At 47.0% G+C, this 24,859-nt stretch overlaps 2 protein-coding genes across 4 annotated transcripts; one reads left to right on the top strand and one right to left on the bottom strand.

Moving 5' to 3' along the window:
* The first annotated feature begins 1,558 nt into the window (after positions 1-1,558).
* JOSD1 (Josephin domain containing 1) lies at positions 1,559-12,818 on the top strand. 3 transcript variants are annotated; one of them, XM_019961813.2, is made up of 5 exons: positions 1,559-1,698; positions 2,115-2,925; positions 9,605-9,733; positions 9,864-10,058; positions 10,712-12,818. In XM_019961813.2, exons 2-5 carry the CDS (start codon positions 2,741-2,743, stop codon positions 10,809-10,811), a joined length of 609 nt encoding a protein of 202 aa, XP_019817372.1. In that variant the 5' UTR covers positions 1,559-1,698; positions 2,115-2,740; the 3' UTR covers positions 10,812-12,818. The 3 variants fall into 3 exon arrangements, with proteins under 3 accessions (XP_019817372.1, XP_019817371.1, XP_070646513.1); XM_019961812.2 differs by having other exon boundaries at positions 1,621-1,776; XM_070790412.1 differs by lacking the exon at positions 1,559-1,698 and adding an exon at positions 1,815-1,832.
* Positions 12,819-14,472: 1,654 nt separating this feature from the next.
* Positions 14,473-16,340, bottom strand: TOMM22 (translocase of outer mitochondrial membrane 22). Its single transcript, XM_019959974.2, has 4 exons — positions 16,103-16,340; positions 15,758-15,876; positions 15,206-15,323; positions 14,473-14,974 (listed from the first exon to the last, which is right to left on the bottom strand). The coding sequence occupies exons 1-4, from the start codon at positions 16,211-16,213 to the stop codon at positions 14,900-14,902; spliced, it is 423 nt and encodes a 140-aa protein (XP_019815533.2). The 5' UTR covers positions 16,214-16,340; the 3' UTR covers positions 14,473-14,899.
* Positions 16,341-24,859: the final 8,519 nt, after the last annotated feature.

The raw sequence follows: 24,859 nt of genomic DNA, 5'->3' as shown, positions 1-24,859 counted from the left end.
GTTCACAGTAAATCAGCTAATATAAGTAAAGCACTTAGAACAATGCTTGCAAGCCTCAATAACGAATCTTTTGCAAATATAACTTTAATCCTTAGGTGGGTTACACATTATAAAAAATTCAAAAGTTGTGTCAATCAGGGCAGAGGACTCCCGATCACACAGGCAGGCACATAACCTGCTAAGTGCTAGTCTGTACAGTCACTGGTTGGTGCGTGCTCCGTCACGTCTCTTTGCGACCCTGTGAACTGTAGCCCACCAGGCTCCTCTCCACGAAATCTTCCAGGCAAGAATACTGGAGTGGGTTGCCATTTCTTACTCCAGGGAATCTTCCCGGCACAGAGCTCAAAACCCAGACCTCTTTCTTGCCTCTCTTGAACTGGAGTGCAAATTTGGAGTGCCTCCAAAATCTGGAGGCAGATTTTTTACCACCGAACCATCTGGGAAGATATCACTTGTGTTAAGCCCAGCCAAGATTTAACACCTAACTAAATTGCAGTTTCAGCCTCTATCAGGAGTAGCATCTTTAACTAATCACTACTGAACTACTCTGCCTGATAAAACCCTTGCCTTCCTATAAGGGAATGTGCCCTTCCAGCGATACAATCCACTTTCTTCTATTAAAAACCTTCCATTTTGCACAACTTCTAGGAGCACCTTTCTATTTACTAGCTGGGGTGCTGCCAGATACATGAGTTGTTTAATAACTCAATTAGATTTTCAAATTACTCAATTGAACTTTGTGTTTTAACAGTGAGTTCTGTTGGAGCAGAATTAAAGAAATGACCGAATCGTTATTTTTTTTTATTGTTTTTCGAACTTTCTGAACAAAAAATTCAAAAAGAAAAAAAAAAGCGGGCGGCGGAGATTCATGCGAGACTGAATTCATCTTCCTGATACACACACTGCTCTCAAGATAGACCTAGAGAAAATTCAGAGGAAAACTCTATGGCCACCACCATGGACCAGACGGGAACCTGAGGCAAAAGGACGGTGATCTGTGAGTAGCAAGCCAAAATTCGACACCAAGGAACTGAAATAGGGCTGTACACCACTTCAAACTCGGCTCGCAGCTAGGAACTCAGCACGCAGGAGCTCCTGGAAAGTGACGGCGGTCGGGCCCACTAACCAAGAAACTCTGCGCCCGTCCGCGTCAGTAAAGTGCTATGAAATAACCTGGGAAACGGCGTGCTAGACAAACATAAAACGGTCGGCGCAGGTAAGACTAGTCCGGGTTCGCGCAAGCAGTCAGCCCCAAAAGCACGGTCAGAGAGAGCGGACGGGTGGGAAGAGCCGCTAAAGTGCAGCCGCGGGCCGGGTCGCCGCCCTGGAACGGAGCCGACGCCCAGGGGAAGCGAAGGGCGGAATAGGCACCGGGGCGGGACTCGCCGGGCCGCCTGGCCAGCCCAGCCCAGCCCCGGAAGGAACAGAGCCGAGGAACCCGGCACTTAGCTCTTCCTACGGCGAGCTAGCGCCGCCGCCGCGGCTGCCGCGGCCGCCGAACTCCCAACCCCGCACCCCTAGGAAACCCACCGCAGCCCGCACCCTGTTAACGGGACCGCCGCCGCGGCCCAGAAGCCGGCGCCGCTGACGTCACGCTGACGTCAGACGTGACGCCGCGGCTGGGCGGGAGCGGGGAAACGGCGAAGGAGGGCGTTTCCGGAGCACGCGCCGGGCGGGGACCGCTGACGTCGGGCTCAGGTGCGTGCGCTCCCCTGCCCGCCCGCCCGGAGCGCGACCCAGGTGGCGGCCCGCAGCTCCAGGTGGCGGTCGGCAGCGGTGAGAGGGCGAGCGGCGGCGCGGCAGCAGGCTGTCCGGGCGGCGCGGGGACCGGGGTTAGGGGAGCGGCGGGAGGGCGGCTCGGGTTTTGCACTCACGTGACGGGGGGGAGGTTGGGGTGGGGGCTACGAGCTGGGTGGGCCCAGGCCCCCGAGAGCGAGGCGAGCTGTCCGGCCCCACCCCTGACTGGCCTGCGAGTCGCCGCGAAGGACCTTCCCTGGGGCTGGGGCTGGGGCTGGGGCTGGGGCCGGACCCGCCGCGCCGCTTCCCGGGGCAGCCCGGTCCTCCGCGGGGGCCCGCACGACCGCCGGAGCTGACAGGAGTTGTCTTCTCCGTAGGGCCGCGTCGAGAGGGTGAGAGTTCGCGCTTTCCGAAGGAGCTGCGTCCGTCTCGGCCTCTCGAGGTCCCGCCGCACCCAAGAGGATGGAGAGCCTCCCCCGAGGCCGCAGCAGGGCCCGCGAACCCACGCCGGCCAGCCCTCGTTAGCTGCTCGAAATTTGCGTTTTATCCGCCGCTTAGGCCTTGTTTCCCAAGCCAGTGACTTCGTGGTTCCAAAGAAATGGAAGAAAAGGAGCGATGTGACCGATTCCATCCGGTCGTCCTGCCTTGAGGCCTGGTTGGCATTTGCAGAGAGAAAATACAACAAGAAAATCGTTGGGTTTTTTTGGAGGGGGTGGAGGAAGGAAAACAAGGTCTTTGATTTTACATGGTTTTTTAAAACTTCTGCACTTTGACAGTGGCGGTGAAATACACTAATCCAAAAGTTAATTTTTTGTTGAGAAGAGAGGGATTATTTTTCCTTTTGAGTCCAACCTTTTCTTCTCCCCGTGACAAAGCATAAATCATGGACACCAGAAAGTAAGGTGGACCTCAGGAAATCTCAAAAGACTGAGAAGCTTACATTCCTCCTCAGGAGGGAAGGGTGGGGTGTTTTTAGCCCTCTCTGGAACCTAAAAGGAAAAACATGAGTTGCGTGCCATGGAAAGGAGACAAGGTCAAATCTGAATCATTGGAGCTGCCCCAGGCAGCACCCCCACAAATCTACCATGAGAAACAGCGCAGGGAGCTCTGTGCTCTGCACGCCCTCAATAACGTCTTCCAGGACAGCAATGCCTTCACCCGGGAAACGCTGCAAGAGATTTTCCAGAGGTAGGGAACTCCCCTTCTCGTTCGGGTCTTCATACATATAGTTTTTGCTCTTTCTGAATTTCTGTGCATGGGGCAACTTCTCTGCTGCATAAACCTTCAAACTAACAGGTCTTATTAGCTAGATGCTGTTAGCAGGTGTAAGGGACACAGGAATGGGAAAGAGAATAATCAGGACCATTTACTGAGCACCTCCAGTGGGCTAGGGTCAGTGCTAAGAGCCTCAGTGGTGTTATCTCAAGTGATCCCCTCTACAGTCCATTGGAATTGTAATTATTTCCATTTTGTGGATAAAGACAGGACTCAGAGGAGTTCAGTAATTTGTCCAAGGTAACATAACAAGAAATGAAGCCAAGCTTAAATCCAGGTTTGTTGCTGTGCTGTTGACCACGGTGATATTAATGCCGCTCAAGTCCTGCCCTCAAGGAGTTTAAGAGTTTAGAAGGGGAACCAGATAGGTACACACTCAATCACCTGTCATCAGAGTTGAAATGTTGTGGGTTCCGTAAGAAAGTTCTTGCACAATACTCAGCTTCTCTGTGAAGCCATGTGCTGGCCTTGGTGCTTTTTATATGGTGTTTTGTTTAGCTCTCTTAGTTGATTTACTGTCTCTTTTTTACTGATAAAGAAAGAGAAGGAAAGGTCAGGTAATGTCCAAACAGCTTTGAAGTAGCAAAGCTATAATTTGAGGCTGACTCTAGGTCCTCTCCCCTTTCTACTTCATTCCAGATGGCCTTTCTTATCTACTTTGCAAAGTGCTACCAGACAGGTTGATAGAAGTTCAGCTTTTTTCTCTCAGCTTTGATGTTTTAAAACTTTTCTCTCAAAGAGTTTGAGAAATGGTTTGGCAGTGTCTGGATAAGCAGCATGTCTGCAGTCCATAGCAACTTTGGCAGTGAGCCTGTCTCACTACTCTAGCTACTAAAGAGTTATCCTGCTCAGTTCTCAAGTGCGAAGAAAGCTCAGGAATTCTTCAAGCAGTGCATATTGGCAGTTACAGAAGATCCTTCTCTGACTCCATTCAGAGATGAAATTATGGCCCCAGGAGGGCCTGAATTACAGCTGAGAGCAACCTATCTGGGGTGATTTTTGAAGCATAGGTATGGACCATTTACCCTAAAAGAACCATAGGCCCTCTTTTAAAAGAATGTTAATCTTGGTGTGCTGACAAAGTTATAATGAGGGTAATTATTTTCCAAGGTCAATAATAACCATAGTAATGCCTTAGCAGGGCAAATGTGTCCTTTGCATCATAGCCATTACCTGGCAAGTAGAATGAACTCTTCAGGCAACAGGGCCCTGGGAGATGAGATAATTTGTCTCAGATTGCTGGAGGCCAGTCCTTTAGACTGCTCCCATTTGGCCAGCCATTAATACATCTTCTACTCCTGATTGAATATTTGCAAATTATTTCCTAATCGAAGACTAGGGAGAAGGAAAAGACCCCGAGTGCTTGAATGTGCTTAATACTTTGAACTCTGACAAGCTTACAACCTTATTAGGAGTGATCCTAGGAAACCAGAATTCACCTTAAGCAATTTACCCAGTTTCACTCAACTAGCAAAAGTCAAGTACAAGATTCTGTGTGTCCATTTAGAAGTTTTTCACAGATAAATTTGGCCCGGGTCAACATGATGATAACCACTAACACAGATGAGCGCTCACTCTGTACGAGCACTGTTCTGACTGCTTTCCTTGTGTTAACTTGCTCCTGACACCCATTTTACAAGGTAGATCCTGTTACTTCTGATTTTTCCAGATGGGAACATAGACCTATTAATCGCAGGATTTGGACCCAGGCTTTGTGAATGGAGGACCTGCTTTCCTAACTACTCTGCTCCTTCCTGAATATTGGGAAGGGATGTCAGAGCAATTATATCGTCAGTAGCCGCTCACCCTTCTAGGAAGTTGGGCCTGGGTCTGAAGATGTGGACTGTGATTATAAGCTGTTTGTGGATAATAGCAGGACTCTTTCAGCTGTGTTTTCCCCGATTGAAAGAATGCTAAATATTTGCTAAACTCACATAGAACCAAAGTTCTGTTCTGGCTTTTGAAGCTTTAGCAAGTTGTACTGCATTCTCCAGTTACCTGTCAGCATGATGTAAATGTCCATGTAAATACGAGAATATTTGTACCTTACCACTCCAGAGGTGGCATTCTGTACAGAGTATTTAACATGGGAAGATTCTGTGTGGATACACAGAAACAAAGAAGTGTGAAAGGAATCAGAGCGGGGGAAAAAAAGGGAGAAGAGGTGAGGGAGAGAGGATGGAATTTTTTAAGCAAACATTTACTAGCTGCCTGCAGTGTGCCAGGCACCACTCGGCACTGTAAAGAAAGCAAGCTGAACAAAACTTAGCCACAGAGAAGTAATACAGCTCAGAACTGTACATTGACCCAGCTTGAGAATAGATTTAAGTGAATTAGAACTTTGGAATTTAGAGCAGTTTAAAGGGAAAAAGATAATCTGTTTGGATCTTAACAGAAAAGAGTAATGTTGACAGTAATGTTAACTAGATAATTTAAAATTCCCAGATCCAAAGTTCTGTGTTTTGAAGATGTTGATAAATGGTAGCAATGGGGAAAAGTTTTTGATTAATGCCATTTGTTGAGAGGAAGTTCATCCCTGTAGTTGAATTCTAGCCAGGTAGAAGAAATACAAAAGCAGGGTGGAGTTTCAGTGCAGTTGTGGGTATGAGATGACTCATGGTAGAAATGGAAATGAATAGGGATTTGGAAAGGACTAAGCTAATGACAGCAACACAGGAACAGGGAAGAGACAGTCAGGTGTGACAGGCTCAGTCAGGATTTGAAGATAGTGGTCACGATTGTAGTAATAGCAGAGAGGTTGTTGGAAAGGATGAACAACTGAAATTGGAGAAAAGATCAAACTATAAGGGATTATAGATACTGGTGAACATCCTGTACCACAGAGAAGCCCTTCTACCCACCCCCCCCCCCATTAAAAAGTCCCTGAGCACACATTTAAAGGAAGGAGCCACATTTAAAGGTATGGTGGTTGTAAACTGAGAAAACGTGTTGTTGAGTGTTAACCTCTAGAGATTTAAATTTTCTTATCCAAGGGCCAGGCAGACTCCTCCTGCTCATCGCCACCACCTACAGAATCCTTTGGTGTGCCTGGCCCTGTAATCTGTGCTTTATGTATTTAAAAATTTTAAAACACGTTAGGAGGTCCCAGGCCATATTTTCTAAGGTCACACCTCTTCAGAACTGATAAAAAGGAAAAAACTGAGAGAAAATGAATCTTGATGAAATGTTTCCACATCTCCTTTTCATTGAAACCTGAAACATCATCTTAGACAAACACAGAACCCATCTTTTCACTTGTGAATGACTTCACATCTCATGGCTCTTATGTCTGCCTTGGTGACAAAAATGAGAGGCTAGTGTATAGTTCAGAATCTCTATGGAAATTATTAAGACAGTCTTTAACAGGAGTTTGCTGCGGAATCTCAAGAAAACATTCCACTGAGACAGAGTAGAATTCCCATGGGATTCAGCGGGAGCAGGTATTGCGGTATCCAGGAGACTGTTGAGTGTAGCTTTAGGTTTAGAGGTGGATTCCTAGCTCTGCTACTTACTAGCTGTACATGACTGTATAAGCCACCCTGACCTCTGTACCTCAGCTTCCTTGTTTACACTGTGGGGCTAATCTCAAGATTGTTGGAAGGATTACGTGATAAATCTCTTAAAAGTAGCTAACACAGTGGGCACCTGATTATTGTTAAAGTAGAAACAAGTACTGGTTTAATGGGCACAATGGATAAATCCCATTTCTTCAAAATATTTTTTATCTTTTTTTTTTTTTTGGCTGCACCCAGCCTGCAGCAGCTTAGTTTCCCAACCAGGGATTGAACCCATGCTCCTGAACAGGAAGCACAGAGTCTGAACCACTGGGCCACCAGGGAAGTCTCTGGATTCCACTTACTCAAATGACCTCTCCTCTAGGATTGAGACGGAAACCATTCTTGGCCTTCCCTATATTGATTGGTTTGGCAAACACATGGTTATTCAGTTGCTAGTGCCCAGCTATGAGAGATACAGTCACCCCTTCACTTTGGGCATTTATTTAGCCACTCCTTCATCGGCTATTTCACTGGGCAAGTGTGAAATTACTGAATTCTTCAGTGGTCCTATAAGATAGGAATAGTTCCCATTTTACAGGTAAGCTAACAGGTGTGGAGATTAAATCTCAAAATTGATACTGATGCTGCTTGGATGTGAACTCAAATACGTGTGGTCCTTAGATCGCTCTCTTTTTTCCTACTACGTTGGAGTCAAGAAGGGTTTCATGGAAAAGGTTGGGTATTAGGTGGAACTTGAAAAAGCTTTAGGATTTAGCTCGGAACAAGGACGAGGCTAAAGAAGAGAGGCCACATGGCCATGGTACCTGAAGTACACTAAGCCCCATGAAAGGGAAAAGCACATCAAGTGGGGCTGCGAGGGTTAGAGCTGGCCAACGAGGCAACTGGCTCCATCGGCAGCTCTTACGTAAGTAATTGAAATGACACTTTGGTGAATGTGGCAGGAACATACAGGCTGAGTAGGTGGAAGGAGTGTTTAGAAGCACGGAGGTCAATTTAGGAACCTGTTTCAAAATATCCAGGTGTGAGATGAGGGGCCTCCAGTTAGGGGGAGAGAGTAGGAATAGACAGGCAAGGGTTTGAATCTGAGATAGAAGATGTAGGACAAGGGGAAGACGCCCTTGGAAACTCTAGTCCTCGAAGATGCACTTCAAAAAACTGCAGTCAAGGATGTTTGGGAACTGAAACATTTTACTACCCACCCTCCCCAAACCCCACCCCCAACCCCTGTCTCCTCGAGACTCAAGGTAAATATTAGCATTTTAGGGGCTTCAAGGAATCCTGCAGGAAACCTGTTTCCTTGATTCATTCAGCTACTGTATTGAGCACCTTCTGTGGTCCTTTGGGAACACACTGAGGGGACAGCACAGCACTCAGGTTCAAGCCTGGTTGGGAGTTAGGTGGTAAAAGAGGTGGAAGACTTGGCAGTTTCTCTACTGGGACCTTCATGCATCTACTGGCTGGAGACTTCACTGAAGGTCGAGACACTATTGAAAAGTTGGTGAAGGAAAGCAATTCGATATATCTTGAGATAGGCTTTCTCCCATAGGCTTTCTCATTTGATCTAAGTGCCCAAGAATGCACTGAGAGCCTTTATCCCAGAGCCTTTATCCTATCAAACTACATTTTAGACCCAAGCCAAGGGACTTGGCTGGCCTTTCCTCTTATTAGCCCACAGGCAAATCAGAAAACATGTCCAGTAGTAACCTGGGCTGTAATTAAATTGGAGCAGGTGGATGTAAGAGGAAATGACTGGGAGAAAGTTAAGGTTGGCCAGTCAGAAAAGGTCTCTAGGGCAGTAACACTTGAGACCCACATGATGAGGAGCAGGCCGAGTGGAGATGTAGGGGAAGAGCATTCCAGACATTGGAGACAGTGAGTGCAGAGGCCCGAAAGAGAGAAAGAGCTTGTGTGTCCAGGTAGTAGACAGAAGGTCTTTGTGCTGCGAGGTAGTGATGAGGTCAGCAGAATCCTAAGGGTCTTACAGACCTGCCAATGTCATTTAGATCTATTTAAGTGCTTTGGGAGCCTTGAAGGCTTTAAGCAGTGGCAAGAGTATGTTGGAAAAATACCAGTATGGTTGCTGTGTGTAGAGTCTAAGATCTCTTAAGTTTTTAGAGTTGACTGCAAGATCTGATTCTCTTCTGGAGATGGCAGTTAGCAGCCTCCTAGATAGCCGCTCTCCACCTGTATTCCTGAGGAACTCACGACGCTTCCTTGGGGTGAGAGGTGTGCTGCCCCTGCCTTTCCGCAGGTCCTGGCCTGTGCGGCCTGCGAAAGCAAATTAATAGGATTGGAAATGCCTCCAGAACTGACCTTATCTGAAGATGGAGGAGTGGCTAAAGAGGCCTGACCCAAAGATGGCTTAAAGCCAGCAGGCGAACCAGACTGCAGTTGAGTTTTGCTTGTCTGGTGGCAAAAATATTTTTTCAGTTGGCGTATTTTCTTTCAAATTCCAGTATTTCACACACATGTATATTTGGAATACCTTTAGGTGGTTCATGCATTTCAGGTTAATACTGTTTTTAATTGCTTTCCCTGGGGCCCCAGTTGATACATTGATGTTACCTGTGTGTAGGCCTTTATTTAATAATTAATAATTACCAAGTATGCAGGCCTTAAATAGAAAGCATTTAAATTGTAAAAAATAAAACTAATGACAGATACTACCCATGCAAATCAAAATATCAAATACTATTTTCTAATGTTAAAAAAGGCTGTATCAAAGCAGGAAGATCAGCAAAGAAAATTTCAGAAAAGGGAAATCTGGGGATTTCATAAATGAGAGATTTCTTTCTTTATATCCATTGAATTCACTATAGACGCACTTTCTAAATGGCAGGCAGATAGGCGCCACCACTGCTGAATTACCGTTTTGCATCAAAAGATAAATCCCTAGGACAGCAGGAGCTCAGACTACAAAATACTTTAGTAAAAAACTGGTTACGTTAACTTGAGTGGACGGCAACGGGCTTCCAGGGGCAGTGGTGTAAAGTGTCTTCTGTCCCTGCCAGTGTGGGGCCAGGAGGGCTTGGGCTGGCCAGCCAATCTCAGCTTCCCTCCTGTCGCATTTGCAGGTTGTCGCCAAACACCATGGTGACCCCCCACAAGAAGAGCATGCTGGGAAATGGGAACTACGATGTGAACGTCATTATGGCAGCACTTCAGACCAAAGGCTATGAAGCTGTTTGGTGGGACAAGCGCAGGTAATCGAACCAGGCTTGACTTGAAGGGATCTGACGCTCAGCTGGAAAGGAAGCTGGGGTGGGGTTACAGCCGGGGAATCCTGGGGAGTTGGCTGACACTGTGGAGCCTGACTCCGTTTGTGTTCTGCAGGGATGTTGGCGCCATTGCTCTCACAAACGTTATGGGCTTCATCATGAACCTGCCCTCCAGCCTGTGCTGGGGTCCCCTGAAGCTGCCACTCAAAAGGCAGCACTGGATCTGTGTTCGAGAGGTGGGAGGTGCCTACTACAACCTGGACTCCAAACTGAAGATGCCCGAATGGATTGGAGGCAAGAGCGAGCTCAGGTACCTGTGTGGCTGGTGTAGTGGCAGGTTGAACTTACCTTTGGGTATTTGACAAGGCAAGTGAAATTCCTAGCTCTGTGGATCCTCTCCCTGTTGTTACTTAGAATCATAGGGTCTTAGATTTAAAAGACCTGAATCTTCCATGGCCCCAGAGGATGTTAAGTCCCCTGGTGGAGAAGTGCCATTACCTTGGATGCTGGCTTTCTGGTTTGGTGGGACTGCCCTTGTAACATTCTCCAACTTAGACAATTGTGACAGTATAGCTGCCAGTTCGGAGAAGGGAAGACAGACATTTGGGCCACAGAGGGCTAAATTTTCTTAGGACCAAAGAAGAAACCTTTTCTTTCTTTTTTTTTTTTTTTTACAATTAGAAGTTCTTTAGAATACTTGGGGCTCTCTTCCTCACAGAACTGGCTACTGTTGGCAGTAACATATGAGGATGAGCAAAAGTTCAGATTGGAAATTTAACTGGAAAGATTGAGAGGTAACCAAACGTGGAGTGCCCCAAGAACAAGACGACTAGATTGTGTTCAGGACTGCCAAGGGTATAAATAACAAGGTTACTGCCTGGCAGTGAACATGTGGCCCCAAGACTGGCATCTGCAGTTTTGCTAGCATTTCATTTTCTCTCATCTACCCTTTTTTTCCTGTAGGAAGTTTCTAAAACATCATTTGCGAGGAAAGAACTGTGAACTCCTGCTGGTGGTACCAGAAGAGGTGGAGGCCCATCAGAGCTGGAGGGCTGACGTGTGATGCAGTCCTACCCAGCCTCCGGCACCTCAGCCCCCTGGAATCCTCCGTGATGTGCTGCGGCCTCTGCCGTGGGTCCGCCCTTGCCACTTCCCCAAACATCTCATCGGGTTTTTTCCCTCTGATTTGACAGTGCAATAGGACAGACACGTGGACTGTTAGAAGAACCAACCAGCGTTACTCGCTCCTGGAAAAGGAAGGCAGGAGCTCTGTGTGCTTAGGGCGAGCTGTGGAGACCTTGGTTTTATTTTAAAGAGAAGGAAGGTGGGTCTCAGCTGCCTCTCCCGGCTTCTGTGAGGGCTTGGCAGAGGCTCTGCTGGAGTTCACTGCTGCTCTGACCCCCGCGGGACGCTGCCTCCCCATCCCCTTCCCTGGCAGCTGGTGAATCTGAACACAGTCCAGACAAAGCCCATGGGACTGGCTTGAAGGCCTCAGAGCAGGAAGGCCTCTCAGGAAACCATCTCCAGAGCTGCAGCAGCCGCACAGCAGGCTGAGTCCAGCCCTCAATGCCACCCTGACCCCATTTTTAGGAGTGGTTTATGGTCGTCCTTGAAGTTTGATAATGAAAAGTTCTCTAATATTTCATGCCAGGTGGTTGAATCCTGCAATATTCTAACATGACAGGGTGAGCTAGATACCTAAGAGGATGTGGCCAGAGCCAGGCTGGGGACAGGCACGGACAGCCTGTCTGCCTCACTCCAGCTTTGTCCCCGCCACTTCACTGCACTGGTTTAGAAGGTTTGGGGACACAAGACAGGCCAAAGGGCAGTTTTCCCAGCTGACCCACCCCGGCAAAATCAGAAAAAAATAAGACTGCCTTTACCATCAAATTCTACTAGTTTGAGACAGTGTTGGGCAAGGGAAGTATTGTGAAGCTAAGCCCTCAGAGATTTGGAGCAGCTCAAATTAGTAGAAGTCTTAGGCTTGGAGTCACTCTGGTGACCAGAAGCAGGGCCCTCACGTTGGGTAGATATGTGCATTCTGCTTAGGACCTGGGTTTGTCATCTCTCTGGAGTTTCCTTTACAGATCAACTGAGAATTGACCCCCCCTACCTCTTTAAAGAGCTGTAGGCCACTTTTCTCCTGGTAACTTTGGAAAACAGGAGAAGTGTTAGACTACACCGCCTGTCACCAAAGGGGCCGTGGTGGTCTCAAGGCAGGGGGGCAGGCAGGGGTGGCCTGTTCAGCCCTTCACAGATCAGTGGTCTTGGCAGGTCTGAGAGCTGCCCCACTGGCCAGACTCCTCTCCAGCAGCAGAGCCAGCCTGGGGCTTGCATGTCCAGCCTGAGCAAGCTTAACGGGATGAAGCTGAGGCTTTCTCCCCACTGTGACTGGAGTGCATGTTTACACCAGCACCTTTTCTGCACATGTATCTTCAATCCCACAAGGCCATTTTTTTAACGCTGAGTAACAGAGGCCACCAAGCAACTACTGCGTTTCACCCTCTCAGCAAGTGGCCGCAGTCTCTTCTGCACCATTTTCTACACCAGACCTGCTTGGCACCACAGGGAGCTCGTCACCCCTGCACAATGACATTCCAACCACCACCAGCCAGAAGTTACAGCCAACCTTGCTGACTGTCACAAGCAGGACCTTGGGTCCATTGGCACGGTCAGTGATGTAAGCCATCTCCTGGGAGGAGGAGGAAACTCCTCACCACCAGTCTGCTTGGGCCTGTGCAGACAGCACTTCAAAGGAGTCCTCATGCACTTGGGAGTCCATAAGCCAATGGGATATGCAAAGACGCTTAACCATTTCAGGGCTGGTTCCTCTGTTCATATCCAATTCTGGTGCTTAGGAACAGGGACCTATGCTGATGCCCAAGGGCAGAAAGCCCCACTTCCTTTAAGGAAGTGGGCAGGCCTGACCCTGATGTCCAGTAAGGGGCAACCCTAGGCTTTTTGTTTTTTCTTGCTTTTATTCCTTTTTGTTGGCCTTGTGCTGGGTTTGTTTACAAAAGATGTATTTTGTTTAACCAAATATTAAAAATGGAAAACTCCATAAATTTCACGTCTGAATTCTGTAACTATGTACATTTTAAAAAGTGAACTTTAGCTTTAAAAGGCATTCACAACTGCTCTAAGTCCTCTTTTAGAGACATACTTTGCTTTGGTCAAACCTCTCACTTCAAAAATCCAGACAAAAGATTCACCAAGTACGACTTGATTCAAAAGAAGTCTAAGACATTTCTCAATTTAACTTAAAAAACTAGGCTCCACAATATGAAGAACCCTAACCTTCATCTAAGTACAAGTTTTCTTTATTGACAAGTAATATATTTTTCCCTGATTAACAAGTAGCATTTCAAGAGGGCCTGGAGGCCCCAGCATCAAGTACATTGCAGGATTCTAAGTAGGACTGTCTAGATTTGAATTCCGATCAGGCATTTTCTGTTCAGCCCGGAGCAGATCGTTTTAACCTTTCTGGGACGGTTTTCTTCTGTAAAATGAGAATACTACCACCTCCTAAATTGTATAAGAAGGTTCCAGCAACCCACATGAAAGGCTTAGTGTTGTTACTAGCACAATGCCAATAAAAACGTATGTTAAGTGGAAAATACAGAGTGCAAAGAGCTACAGCTGGATTCACTAGTAAGAGCTCATCAGCAATTACGGTTGATCCTCAAACAGCACAGGTTTGAACTATGCGGGTCCACTCTATACATGAAATTCTTTCAGTGAATACTACAGTACCACAATCTGTGGTTGAACTGCAGACCCACACAGGGCCGTTGAAAAAAAAACTGCAGAGACTTGGTTGCATGGAGGGTTAGTCCCCCCAACCCTTTATTTTTCAAGGGTTAATTGTATTTTTTAAAAAAGAACAAACCCAAGATGTACTTGCTACCTTCCTATTCCCACACTAGAAATCAATACTGTCATTCTTTACAAGTCCTTTATAATTTTTTCTTTTTTTGGATTTGCTGCATGGCCATGTGGAATCTTAGTTTCCTGACCAGGGATCAAACCTGTACCCCCTGCAGTGGAAGTGCAAAGTCCTAACTACTGAACCACTAGAGAATTCTCCAGGTGGCTCAGTGGTAAAGAATCTGCCTGTCAATGCAGTTACAATCTCTGGGTCAAGAAGATCCTGGCAACCCACTCCAGTACCCTTGCCTGGGAAATCCCATGGGTAGAGGAGCCTGGCGGGCTATAGTCCATGGGGTCGCAAAGAGACACGACTTAGTGACTGAAACGTCGTCGTCGTAGACTGCAAGTTCATGAACCCAGTCCTCTGTTGCCAGACCTGAAAGTGACTGCTGCAACTCAGAGAGGGTCTTGGACAAAGAGGAATTTTTTACCTTTTTGGCCTTAAGGGGTCAATCAGTATTAAATGGTGCTGCTGGCTTAGGTGAGAGAAAACATGAGGGGCAGCCTTTGTCCTGCTAAAATGGTCCAAGTAATTTCCGGGTATGTATCACAAGCACTTGGAAGATATTTTTTGGTTGGAATCATTTTTTTTTTAATATTTAAATACAAAATGTGAGCACTGACTTTTTTTTCCTTTTTAGACACATATACACACAAGTCTAACAGCCGAAATATTGGAGGAAATGAGCTCCTGCTCTGTCCTCCAGTCCCCATCTTGTGGCTGAAGCTGCCAGCCCTCCCTCCATCCTTTCCAACATACACAGAAATTCACAGTGGCTGCTTTGCAGCAGAGCTGTAATTAATGCATTTTGTATTTTATCTTGTGTGCACATCCCTCCCCAACATCTCCATTCTATTAACGGTCAGGAGCATATCCTTCTCCACGGCATCAGTTCCCACCCCAGCAAGGGAATAGTGAGATCTTCCACCAGGAGTAATTTAGTGAGGGGGGGTGGGTGGCCAGAGCTGGAGTAACCGTCTGCGTTGCTGCTCTCTGGTATCAGCATTGAGGAGAGAAGAAATAAGTCAGGACAGTGGAGGGCACAGCTGCAAGTGAGGAGTCTCTCCATGAGCCAATGTGGGGAGAATTCCCGCCACCAGGTTTATAGAGCCATGTGCCAAAGTTTAAAAAAAAAAAAAAATCCAATAATCAGCAGTTCAAACACTATTGAATTTTCAAACTTCTTCCCACCAAGACAGGTCAAATATAGCAGTAGCAATCTAGATTTTTCCAGGAAGTGAAGGTAGAGCCCCCGGCATTCCTCCTGACAGCCCTGTATTAGGCCCTAGAAGTATCTGGAAAAGAAAAGGAGGGGTGTAAGGCATTGTACAGACCCAAGGGTCTCATTTTCATCATACCTGTCTGGGCAGACAAGGTCTATGAAAACAATGTTGCGAAAATGGTACCCAAAGGGCTTGGGCCAGATCCCAATCCTGCATGGCACATTAGCTGCCCTACCTAGGTGCCGGAGGAATAAACAAACTTGTGTCGCCACTATTGGCAAAAAGCCCAGGGTCTGGGCTCACCTGCCGTTGCTGCAGCTGCTGCTGTTGCTCCATCTGTAACTTCTCAGTTTCAAAGACGACCGGAAGAACCAGGATCATGAAGGAAGTGGTTCCAATCCACAAGGCTGCCCTGGAAAACCTGCACAGGGAGCATGAGCGTGACGGCGAGACAAAAACAGCTTCCCCAAGAACGAACTAGTAACCAAACCTCTCACCCTGCACACACTGATGTTTTTGATAAACGTGTTCTACCCAATCCCTGCACCGTGCTCCTGCCACAAACAGGAGGAGCAGTCTGGGGGCTGTACACTTAATAAGAGTCTGAACTGAGTTCTCACAATGCTGCTTTTATTACACATAATCTGATCCTCACAATGACCCCCCACCCGATAAGAAGCCTCACTTTACAGAAGAGAAAATCAAGACCAAGAAAGGTTAAGGTGGCACCAATCCGAGGTCACTCAGTGATCGAGGTGGCCTCCAACCCAGGTCTGCTGCTTCCAAAGCCCGTGTTCATTCAGGGCACCTCGGTCACGCCAGGCACATCCCAATGTCTTGACCCTTGTCCCTTACCTGTACATTTTTTGAGCCACGAAGAGGGAGAGATCAAAAGTGGCTCCAGCCGCGGACCGGACCCTCTCCGGGAACATCTCCGTCAGACCCCACAGTCTCTCCGAGAGGGTTTCATCTAGCTGTGGTGGAGGAGGCGTGGATATGGGCCGAAGCTGCGGCAACCACCCCGGACGCCGGGACACCCCGGTCCAAGCAGGGCCTCACCCCGCCTCCAGGAGACGCCTCCGCTGGGACCTCTCCAGGCTCCGCGATGCGCCTTAGTCCAGATTCCGCAGCACGCGGATCCCACACCCCCACTCCCTGCCCACACCTCCCAGCCCCTCTCTGCCCTGCGGCGCTCAGTACCTCCTCGTCGTCTTCCTCCTCCAGCTCCTCCTCAGGCTTCTCGGCATCGCCTTTCGGAAGCAATTCGTCCGCGGACAGAGGCGCCCCAGGGCCGGCGGCGGCGGCAGCCATGGCTGTGAGGGGGCACCGGAAGCGAAAAAGAAGAAGCGAGTGCAGCGACGACGGCGGATAGAGCCGCTCTTCCGGGAGCCGGAGCTTGGCGGACTGGGGAAGAGCGCCGCCGTCTGGCGGATTGACTTCAGTTCAGTCAGTTCAGTTCAGTCGCTCAGTCGTGTCCGACTCTGCGACCCCATGAATTGCAGCACGCCAGCCCTCCCTGTCCATCACCAACTCCTGGAGTTCACTCAGACTCACGTCCATCGAGTCAATGATGCTTCACTGGCCTTCAAAAGGCAGACGGGAACGTGACACAACTGGAAAACTTGTTAAGGCAGAGAGTCGGGTGTGCCCGCGCTAATTCTGTTCAGTGGACTTAGGGTGAGTCTGGAAATCTGCATTTTATTAATAACAAGCCTCCCAGATATCACACTTCAGTTCAGTTCAGTCGCTCAGTCGTGTCCGACTCTTTGCGACCCCATGAATCGCAGCACGCCAGGCCTCCCTGTCCATCACCAACTCTCGGAGTTTACCCAAACTCATGTCCATCAAGTCGGTATATCACACTTAGGCCAACACTAGAAAGCAAAATGGCTGTCTGGGGAGGCCTTACAAATAGCTGTGAAAAGAAGAGAAGCGAAAAGCAAATGAGAAAAGGAAAGATGTAAGTATCTGAATGCAGAATTCCAAACAATAGCAAGGAGAGATAAGAAAGCCTTCCTCAGCAATCAATGCAAAGAAATAGAGGAAAACAACAGAATGGGAAAGACTAGAGATCTCTTTATGGAGAAGGCAATTGCACCCCACTCCAGTACTCTTGCCTGGAAAATCTCATGGACAGAGGAGCCTGGTAGGCTGCAGTCCATGGGGTCTCTAAGAGTCAGCCAGGGCTGAGCAACTTCACTTTCACTTTTCACATTCATGCATTGGAGAAGGAAATGGCAACCCACTCCAGTGTTCTTGCCTGGAGAATCCCAGGGACGGGGGAGCCCAGTGGGCTGCCGTCTATGGGGTCCCACAAAGTCGAACACGACTGAAGTGACTTAGCAGAGATCTCTTCAAGAAAATTAGAGATACCAAGGGAACATTTCATGCAAAGATGGGCTCGATAAAGGACAGAAATGGTATGGACCTGACAGCAGCAGAAGATATTAAGAAGAGGTGGCAAGAATACACAGAAGAACTGTACAAAAAGGATCTTCACGACCCAGATCATCACGATGGTGTGATCACTCACCTAGAGCCAGACATCCTGGAATGTGAAGTCAAGTGGGCCTTAGAAAGCATCACTACAAACAAAGCTAGTGGAGGCGATGGAATTCCAGTTAAGCTATTTCAAATCCTGAAAGATGATGCTGTGAAAGTGCTGCACTCAATATGCCAGCAAATTTGGAAAACTCAGCAGTGGCCACAGTACTGGAAAAGGTCAGTTTTCATTCCCATCCCAAAGAAAGGCAATGCCAAAGAATGCTCAATCTACCACACAATTGCACTCGTCTCACATGCTAGTAAAGTAATGCTCAAAATTCTCCAAGCCAGGCTTCAGCAATACGTGAACCGTGAACTTCCTGATGTTCAAGCTGGTTTTAGAAAAGGCAGAGGAACCAGAGATCAAATTCCCAACATCCGCTGGATGATCAAAAAAGCAAAAGAGTTCCAGAAAAACATCTATTTCTGCTTTATTGACTATGCCAAAGCCTTGACTGTGTGGATCACAATAAACTGGAAAATTCTGAAAGAGATGGGAATACCAGACCACCTGACCTGCCTCTTAGGAAACCTGTATGCAGGTCAGGAAGCAACAGTTAGAACTGGACATGGAACAACAGACTGATTCCAAATAGGAAAAGGAGTACGTCAAAGCTGTATATTGTCACACTGCTTATTTAACTTCTATGCAGAATACATCATGAGAAATGCTGGGCTGGAAGAAGCACAAACTAGAATCAAGATTGCCGGGAGAAATATCAATAACCTCAGATATGCAGATGACACCACCCTTATGGCAGACAGTGAAGAGGAACTCAAAAGCCTCTTGATGAAAGTGAAAGAGGAGAGTGAAAAAGTTGGCTTAAAGCTCAACATTCAGAAAACGAAGATCATGGCATCTGGTCCCATCACTTCATGGGAAATAGATGGGGAAACAGTGGAAACAGTGTCAGACTTTATCTTTCTGGGCTCCAAAATCACTGCAGTTAGTGATTGCAGCCATGAAATTAAAAGACACTTACTCCTTGGAAGGAAAGTTATGACCAACCTAGATGGCGTATTCAAAAGCAGAGACATTACTTTGCCAACAAAGGTCCATCTAGTCAAGGCTTATGGTTTTTCCAGTGGTCATGTATGGATGTGAGAGTTGGACTGTGAAGAAGGCTGAGCGCCGAAGAATTGATGCTTTTGAACTGTGGTGCTGGAGAAGACTCTTGAGAGTCCCTTGGACTGCAAGGAGATCTAACCAGTCCATTCTAAAGGAGATCAGCCCTGGGTGTTCTTTGGAAGGAATGATGCTAAAGCTGAAACTCCAGTACTTTGGCCACCTCATGCAAAGAATTGACTCATTGGAAAAGACCCTGATGCTGGGAGGGATTGGGGGCAGGAGGAGAAGGGGACCACAGAGGATGAGATGGCTGGATGGCATCACTGACTCGATGGACGTGAGTCTGAGTGAACTCTGGGAGTTGGTGATGGACAGGGAGGTCTGGCGTGCTGCAATTCATGGGGTTGCAAAGAGTTGGACACAACTGAGCGACTGAACTGAACTGAACTGAATCCAGTTTCATTTCCCTGAGGGCTGTATTTGGTGGGAGTAAATTAGAGAGCTGGAGATTTATTGGTCTTCTGGGAAAATGTGAAGTTAACAATCTCAATGTATTAACATAAAGGTGAGTTAACACTCAAGTATCAGACATCATTTGTGTCCGAAGGTGGGTGTTTGGGGGTGTTCATTTAATCCTCAGATCAACCTACAGGTGCTATTTCCCCCATTTTAGAAATGAGATCGAGGCACAGCACAGGGTTGCTGCAAGTATTCCTGAAGGATGGATTTCTAGAAATGGGTTTCCTGGACAAAAAGTTGTTCACTCAGTCATGTCTAACTCTTTGTGACCCCATGGACTGCAGCACTCCAGGCGTCCCTGTCCATCACCAACTCCTGGAGCTTGCTCAAACTCATGTTCATCCAGTTGGTGATGCTCTCATCTCATCATCTGTCATCCCCTTCTCTCCCTGCCTTGAATCTTTCCCAGCATTAGGGTCTTTTCCAGTGAGTCAGTTCTTCACATCAGGTGGCCAAAGTATTGGAGCTTTAGCTTCATTCCTTCCAATGAATATCCAGGGTTGATTTCTTTTAGGATGGACTGATTGGATCTCCTTGCAGTCCAATGGACTCTCAAAAGTCTTCTCCAGCATCACAGTTCAAAGGCATCAATTCTTAAGCGCTCAGCCTTTTTTTATCATCCAGCTCTCACATCTGTACATTACTACTGGTAAAAACAAAAAATTAAGATCATGGCATCCAGCCAAAAAGTGTGAACATTTAAAATTTTGCTAGGTATCAGGTAACTGCCCTCAGAATTACAGTATCATATACTTTCACACGGAGAAGGCAATGCCAACCCACTCCAGCATCTAGCCTGGAAAATCCCATGGACGGAAGAGCCTGGTAGGCTGCAGTCCATGGGGCCTCGAAGAGTCAGACAGGACTGAGCGCGACTTCACTTTCACTTTTCACTTTCACGCACTGGAGAAGGAAATGGCAGCCCACTCCAGTGTTCTTGCCTGGAGAATCCCAGGGACGGGGGAGCCTGGTGGGCTGCCGTCTATGGGGTCGCACAGAGTCGGACATGACTGAAGCAACTTAGCAGCAGCAGCAGCAGCAGCATACTTTCACAATAATAAATGGAAGTATCCTTTTCTCCAAATTCTCCAAATTTTAATTTTTTGTCTATACAATGGATGAAAATTCTTCTTTTTATAATGTGCCCAAAAAGTTAACATAAGGGAAATTTAATATACCTCTTTAGCCAACTGACTGTGGAACCACAGACTCTCAGGACTGGACAGTCCCAATCCTTCTTTCATATTAGGCCATGGAGGGACGGGGACTCAAGAGATATACCTAGCCTTTGAGTTATGTAGGAATTCAGGTCCCCACGCAGGAGGAGGATTGTAACCTTAGGCTGAACACAAGATTCCTGGAGAACTGCCCTGTTATCTCACCACCAACCAATCAGGAGAAAGTCTGCACAGGATGGAAGATAAGGAAGACTGATCCCCTCCCCAAATGACTGTCCCTTTAAAAACTGTATGGTCAGCAGAATTTCAGAGTTGGCTTTGGACATGAGCCTGCTTCTCCCCAAGTTGTTGGCCTCTTGAATAAAGCCACCTTTCCTTTCCAACCAAGACTTGTCTCTGAGTACTGGCTTTTAAGCAATGTGCAGCTGAACCCGGTGTTTCCCCAGTGGCTCAGTGGTAAAGAATCCACCTGTAATGCAGGAAACTGAGGTTCGATTCCTGGGTCAGGAAGATCCCCTGGAGGAGGGCATAGCAACCCACTCCAGTATTCTTGCCTGGAGAAACCCATGAATGGAGGAGCCTGGCGGTCTACAGTCCACAGAGTCGCAAACAGTCGGACGTGACTGAAGCAACTGAGCATGCACGTGGTTGAACCTGAGTTCAGTAACAGGCTAGCTCTACAGAAATAAAAGATCAGCTTAATAGCCCAATGCCAATGGCATCTGGGGCTTCCCAGGTGGCGCTAATGGTAAAGAACCCATCTGCCAATGCAGGTTAGGCATAAGAGACGCCAGTTTGATCTCTGGCTGGGGAAGATCCCCTAGAGAAGGGAATGGCAATCTACTCCAGTATTCTTGCCTGCAGAATCCCATGGACAGAGGAAACTGGCAGGATACAGTCCGTAGGGTTGCACAGAGTTGGACACAACTGAAGCAACTTAGCAATGGCATCTGATTTCTTTTACAGGTTCTTTCAAAAAATGCTAGAAGACCAATATTCTTGAAGGGTTGAGAAGGCCATCTTGTGTGGAATCTACAGATATCATTGACTCTGATGAAATAAAATTCATACTATAGAAAGATAAGAAAAATTTAAACATAAAATCCTCCTTTGCCTTTGCGGCCTCCTCCCTCCCCTTTAGCATGTATTGTGACTGTTTTAACTAGACCTCCTTGTTGCTGTTGCTTAGTTGCTAAGTCCTGTCTGACTCTGCATGTCCAACCCCATGGTCTGCAGCACACTAGGCTTCTCTGTCCTCCACTCTCCTAGAGTTTGCTCAAATTCATGTTGATTGAGTTGGTGATGCCATCCAACCATCTCATCCTCTGTTGTCCCCTTCTTCTCCTGCCCTCAATCTTTCCCAGCATCGGGGTTTTTTCCAAAGAGTTGGCTCTTCAAGTCAGGTGGCCAAATATTGGAGCTTCAGCTTCAGCATCAACCCTTGCAATGAATGTTCAGGGTTGATTTCCTTTAGGACTGACTGGTTTGGGAGACCTCCTTGGGAGATAGATAGACTGCCTGAGGAAGGGTCACAACTCTTTAGGAGGTAGGCTTCCTTTTTTAAAGAAGTTTCTACTGTTTTATTTTTGGCCTTGAGCCACGTGGGATCTTAGTTCCCAGACCAGGGATCGAACCTGTACCCTCTGCAGTGGAAGAGCAAAGACTTAAACCACTGGACCCCCAAGGAAGTCTAGATAATCTTCCTTCTTAATCTCATAAAATGCAATGATGACCCATTGATCTGGATTGTGTCAACTGTCCATAATACGGGCCTTATGGGACTTCCCCAGTGGTCCAGTGGATACAACTCTGTGCTCCCAGTACAGGAAGCCAAGGTTTGATCCCTGGTCAGAGAACTAAGATCTCACATACCGCAACTACTGAGTTGGAGTACCACAATGAAGACCCAATGCAGCCAAAATAAATAAATATATAAAAATAAAATCTAAAAACAAACCCCCACAAAACCCAATAATAGGGGACTTCCCAGGTGGCCCAGTGGTTAAGACTGTGCTTCCACTGCAGGGGTGGGGGTGTGTGTTCGGGGCACAGGTTCAGTCCCTGATGGTGGTGATGGTTGTACAATACAATGAATGTATTAATATGATTTAACTGTATGCTTTAAAATAGTTAAGATGGTAATTTTTATGTTATGTGTTTTGCCACAAAAAAACTTTTTAATTAAAAGCCAAAATATCAGAATAACAAAAAAAATCAGAACTATCCTCCAAAAATCCCCCTAAAAGTGTCAGGGGTAGGGAAGGGCATCTTCTTCCCCCAACCCAACAGTGAATTCAAGGAGGAGTTGCTGGGGAGGAAGGAGGGAAAGCGTCATTGATTATCTTAAGGAGCAATGGTTCCGTGGCAGCAGAGGAGACACACGAGAAGACCGATGGCAGCCCAGAGCCTCTGTGGAGGGACAAGCTGCGGGTGCCATCAACGAGGGGTGATGTCCCACGCTGGGTACAAGGGTGACTCTGCCATCTGGATGGAGCTGAGGTGTTCTAGAACCGTGCCCCCAGCTCCTCTTATCCCCTACCCCTCAACTCTATAGTTTCCACCTTTTCTGTTTCTCTCGTATCAGAATGTGAGACTGGCAATACGGTAGTTCCTAATTTGGTTTGGTTCAGTGTGGGACATAGATCCCTTGGAGAATTTTACAAAAGTTCTAAGTACCCTCTCCCCAAAAACCATACACATCAGCCCATATGTGTACAATTATGCATATGGATCCCCTTACTAGGCCTCAAGATGTAATTTTTTTTTTTAGCATTTCTTTATTTTTGGCTGTGCCGGGTCTTCATTGCTGCTTCGAGGGTTTGTCTAGCAGCAGTGAGTGGGCTACTCTCTGTTGAGGTGTGCGGGCTTCCCGTTGTGCTGGGGAAGCCACCACACATCTCTTGTGTGGACCACAGGCTCTAGAGGGCTGGCTTAGTTGCCATGAGACACGTGGGATCCTCCCAGAGCAGGGATCAAACCTGTGTCCCCTGCATTGGCAGGTGGATTCTTAACCACTGGACCACCAGGGAAACCCCTTCTCTGGTTTTTTGCTCTTCCTCCCTCATACCCACAGAACTTTCTATCTCAGCTCTTCAATAATAGTTCTTCCCTAATGACACTCAGCTCAGAAATTTACAAGACGGTTGCAGTGATTACAAATGATAGCAAACATTAAGTAGACAGCACTACTTACTTGGGTGCCCCCCAAAGTAGTAGATTTGGTCAATAAAGCTTGGAGGAGGAAGCACTTTAGCCAGCATCTGATAGATGTATCTGACAAAAAGGTAAGATCTTGAAGGTATATAGCTTTTTTTTTTTTTTTGGCCACACTGCATGGCTTGAAGATCTTAGTTCCTTGACCAGGGACTGAACCCAGGCCCTCAGCAGTGAATGCAGAGTCTTAACCATGGAACTACCAGGGAATTCCCAAACCACATAGCATTTCAGTGTGTGTGTGTGTGTGTTTGTGTGGCAGGGGGTGGAGGGGGGAACCAAAAAGCTTTATGGTAGTGAGATACGGCTGATTGTTTTTCCCATTTCTTACAGATTTTCATTATCCTTGACTTATCCTTTGTGCCCAAAGATAATAAACAGTACAGTCCAAATCTCATCTATAACAGTATTAAGGTAGGTATCATGTGAACAATGAATACTGCTTAATCAAAGTGTGACATTACAATACTGGGAAAATGGAAATGGAAAAAGGTAGGGGCTAAGAGCTAAATCCTCATCTTCTTGACTTATCCTTAGACTCAGCTCACACAACACATTCATCAGCAAACACTGGTGGCTCCACCTTCAATTCCAGCCTAGAATCTGACTTCTCCTAAACTGCCACCTCTCTGGTCCCAGCCTTGCCCCCTTTCATCTGTTCTCACACACAGGGAAGCCAGAGGGATTTTTTTTTGTCAAATAAAAGTGAATCGGAAAAAAAAAAAAAAAAGTGAATCGGCTTTCCTCTGGTGAAACTCACCAATGGTTTGCTTCCCTCCTCACCCTAAATACAAGTGCTTCCTCACTGCAGAGCTGTTCCACACGGCTGAATCCCCATCAGGTGCCCGTGGTGGTGCAGAGGGAACCAGGACCCACATCACTGGGACCATGAAACACGCCCCTCCTGATTCCAAAGCTTTCAGTCCTGGATCCTTCCCTTCTATCTGGGTCATCTTGCTGAGCTTGTTTCTTCATCTAAAAGCAGGGGATGATGATAACAAACATGAGAATTTTTCATGAGAATTAGAAACATAGCCCTTCTTTGGTTTATGTCCCAATAAACCTGTCTCAGCCTTCTCATCCTCTGCCACCTCCTTCTTTTGCTTTCAGTCTTTCCCGGCAGCAGGGTCTTTTCCATTCAGTTAGCTCTTCGCATTAGGTAGCCAAAGAATTGGAGCTTCAGCTTCAGTTCTTCCAATGAATATCCATTTTGCTAGCCTGGAAAACTATTGTAAGTCAAAATACAGTTTATACTAAATGTATATCACTTTGGCGCCATTCTAAAAAGAGAGTCCCTTGGACTGCAAGGAGATCCAACCAGTCCATTCTGAAGATCAGTCCTGGGTGTTCTTTGGAGGGAATGATGCTAAAGCTGAAACTCCAGTACTTTGGCCACCTCATGCGAAGAGTTGACTCATTGGAAAAGACTCTGAT

The sequence above is a fragment of the Bos indicus genome, chromosome 5, assembly GCF_029378745.1.
Source record: "Bos indicus isolate NIAB-ARS_2022 breed Sahiwal x Tharparkar chromosome 5, NIAB-ARS_B.indTharparkar_mat_pri_1.0, whole genome shotgun sequence".
Taxonomy (NCBI): domain Eukaryota; kingdom Metazoa; phylum Chordata; class Mammalia; order Artiodactyla; family Bovidae; genus Bos; species Bos indicus.
Note: the sequence above shows the minus strand (reverse complement) of the source record. Positions and strands in the feature narration are given on the sequence as shown.

Bases quoted from the DNA above. Each gene is read 5' to 3' on its own strand.
- JOSD1 (XM_019961813.2), top strand. From the start codon at position 2,741: ATGAGTTGCGTGCCATGGAAAGGAGACAAGGTCAAATCTGAATCATTG. The intron at 2,926-9,604 runs GTAGGGAACTCC...TCGCATTTGCAG, and splicing joins CTGCAAGAGATTTTCCAGAG to GTTGTCGCCAAACACCATGG. The intron at 9,734-9,863 runs GTAATCGAACCA...TGTGTTCTGCAG, and splicing joins GTTTGGTGGGACAAGCGCAG to GGATGTTGGCGCCATTGCTC.
- TOMM22 (XM_019959974.2), bottom strand. From the start codon at position 16,213: ATGGCTGCCGCCGCCGCCGGCCCTGGGGCGCCTCTGTCCGCGGACGAA. The intron at 15,324-15,757 runs GTAAGGGACAAG...CTCCCTGTGCAG, and splicing joins GTGGCTCAAAAAATGTACAG to GTTTTCCAGGGCAGCCTTGT. The intron at 14,975-15,205 runs GTGAGCCCAGAC...TTTCTTTTCCAG, and splicing joins AGCAGCTGCAGCAACGGCAG to ATACTTCTAGGGCCTAATAC.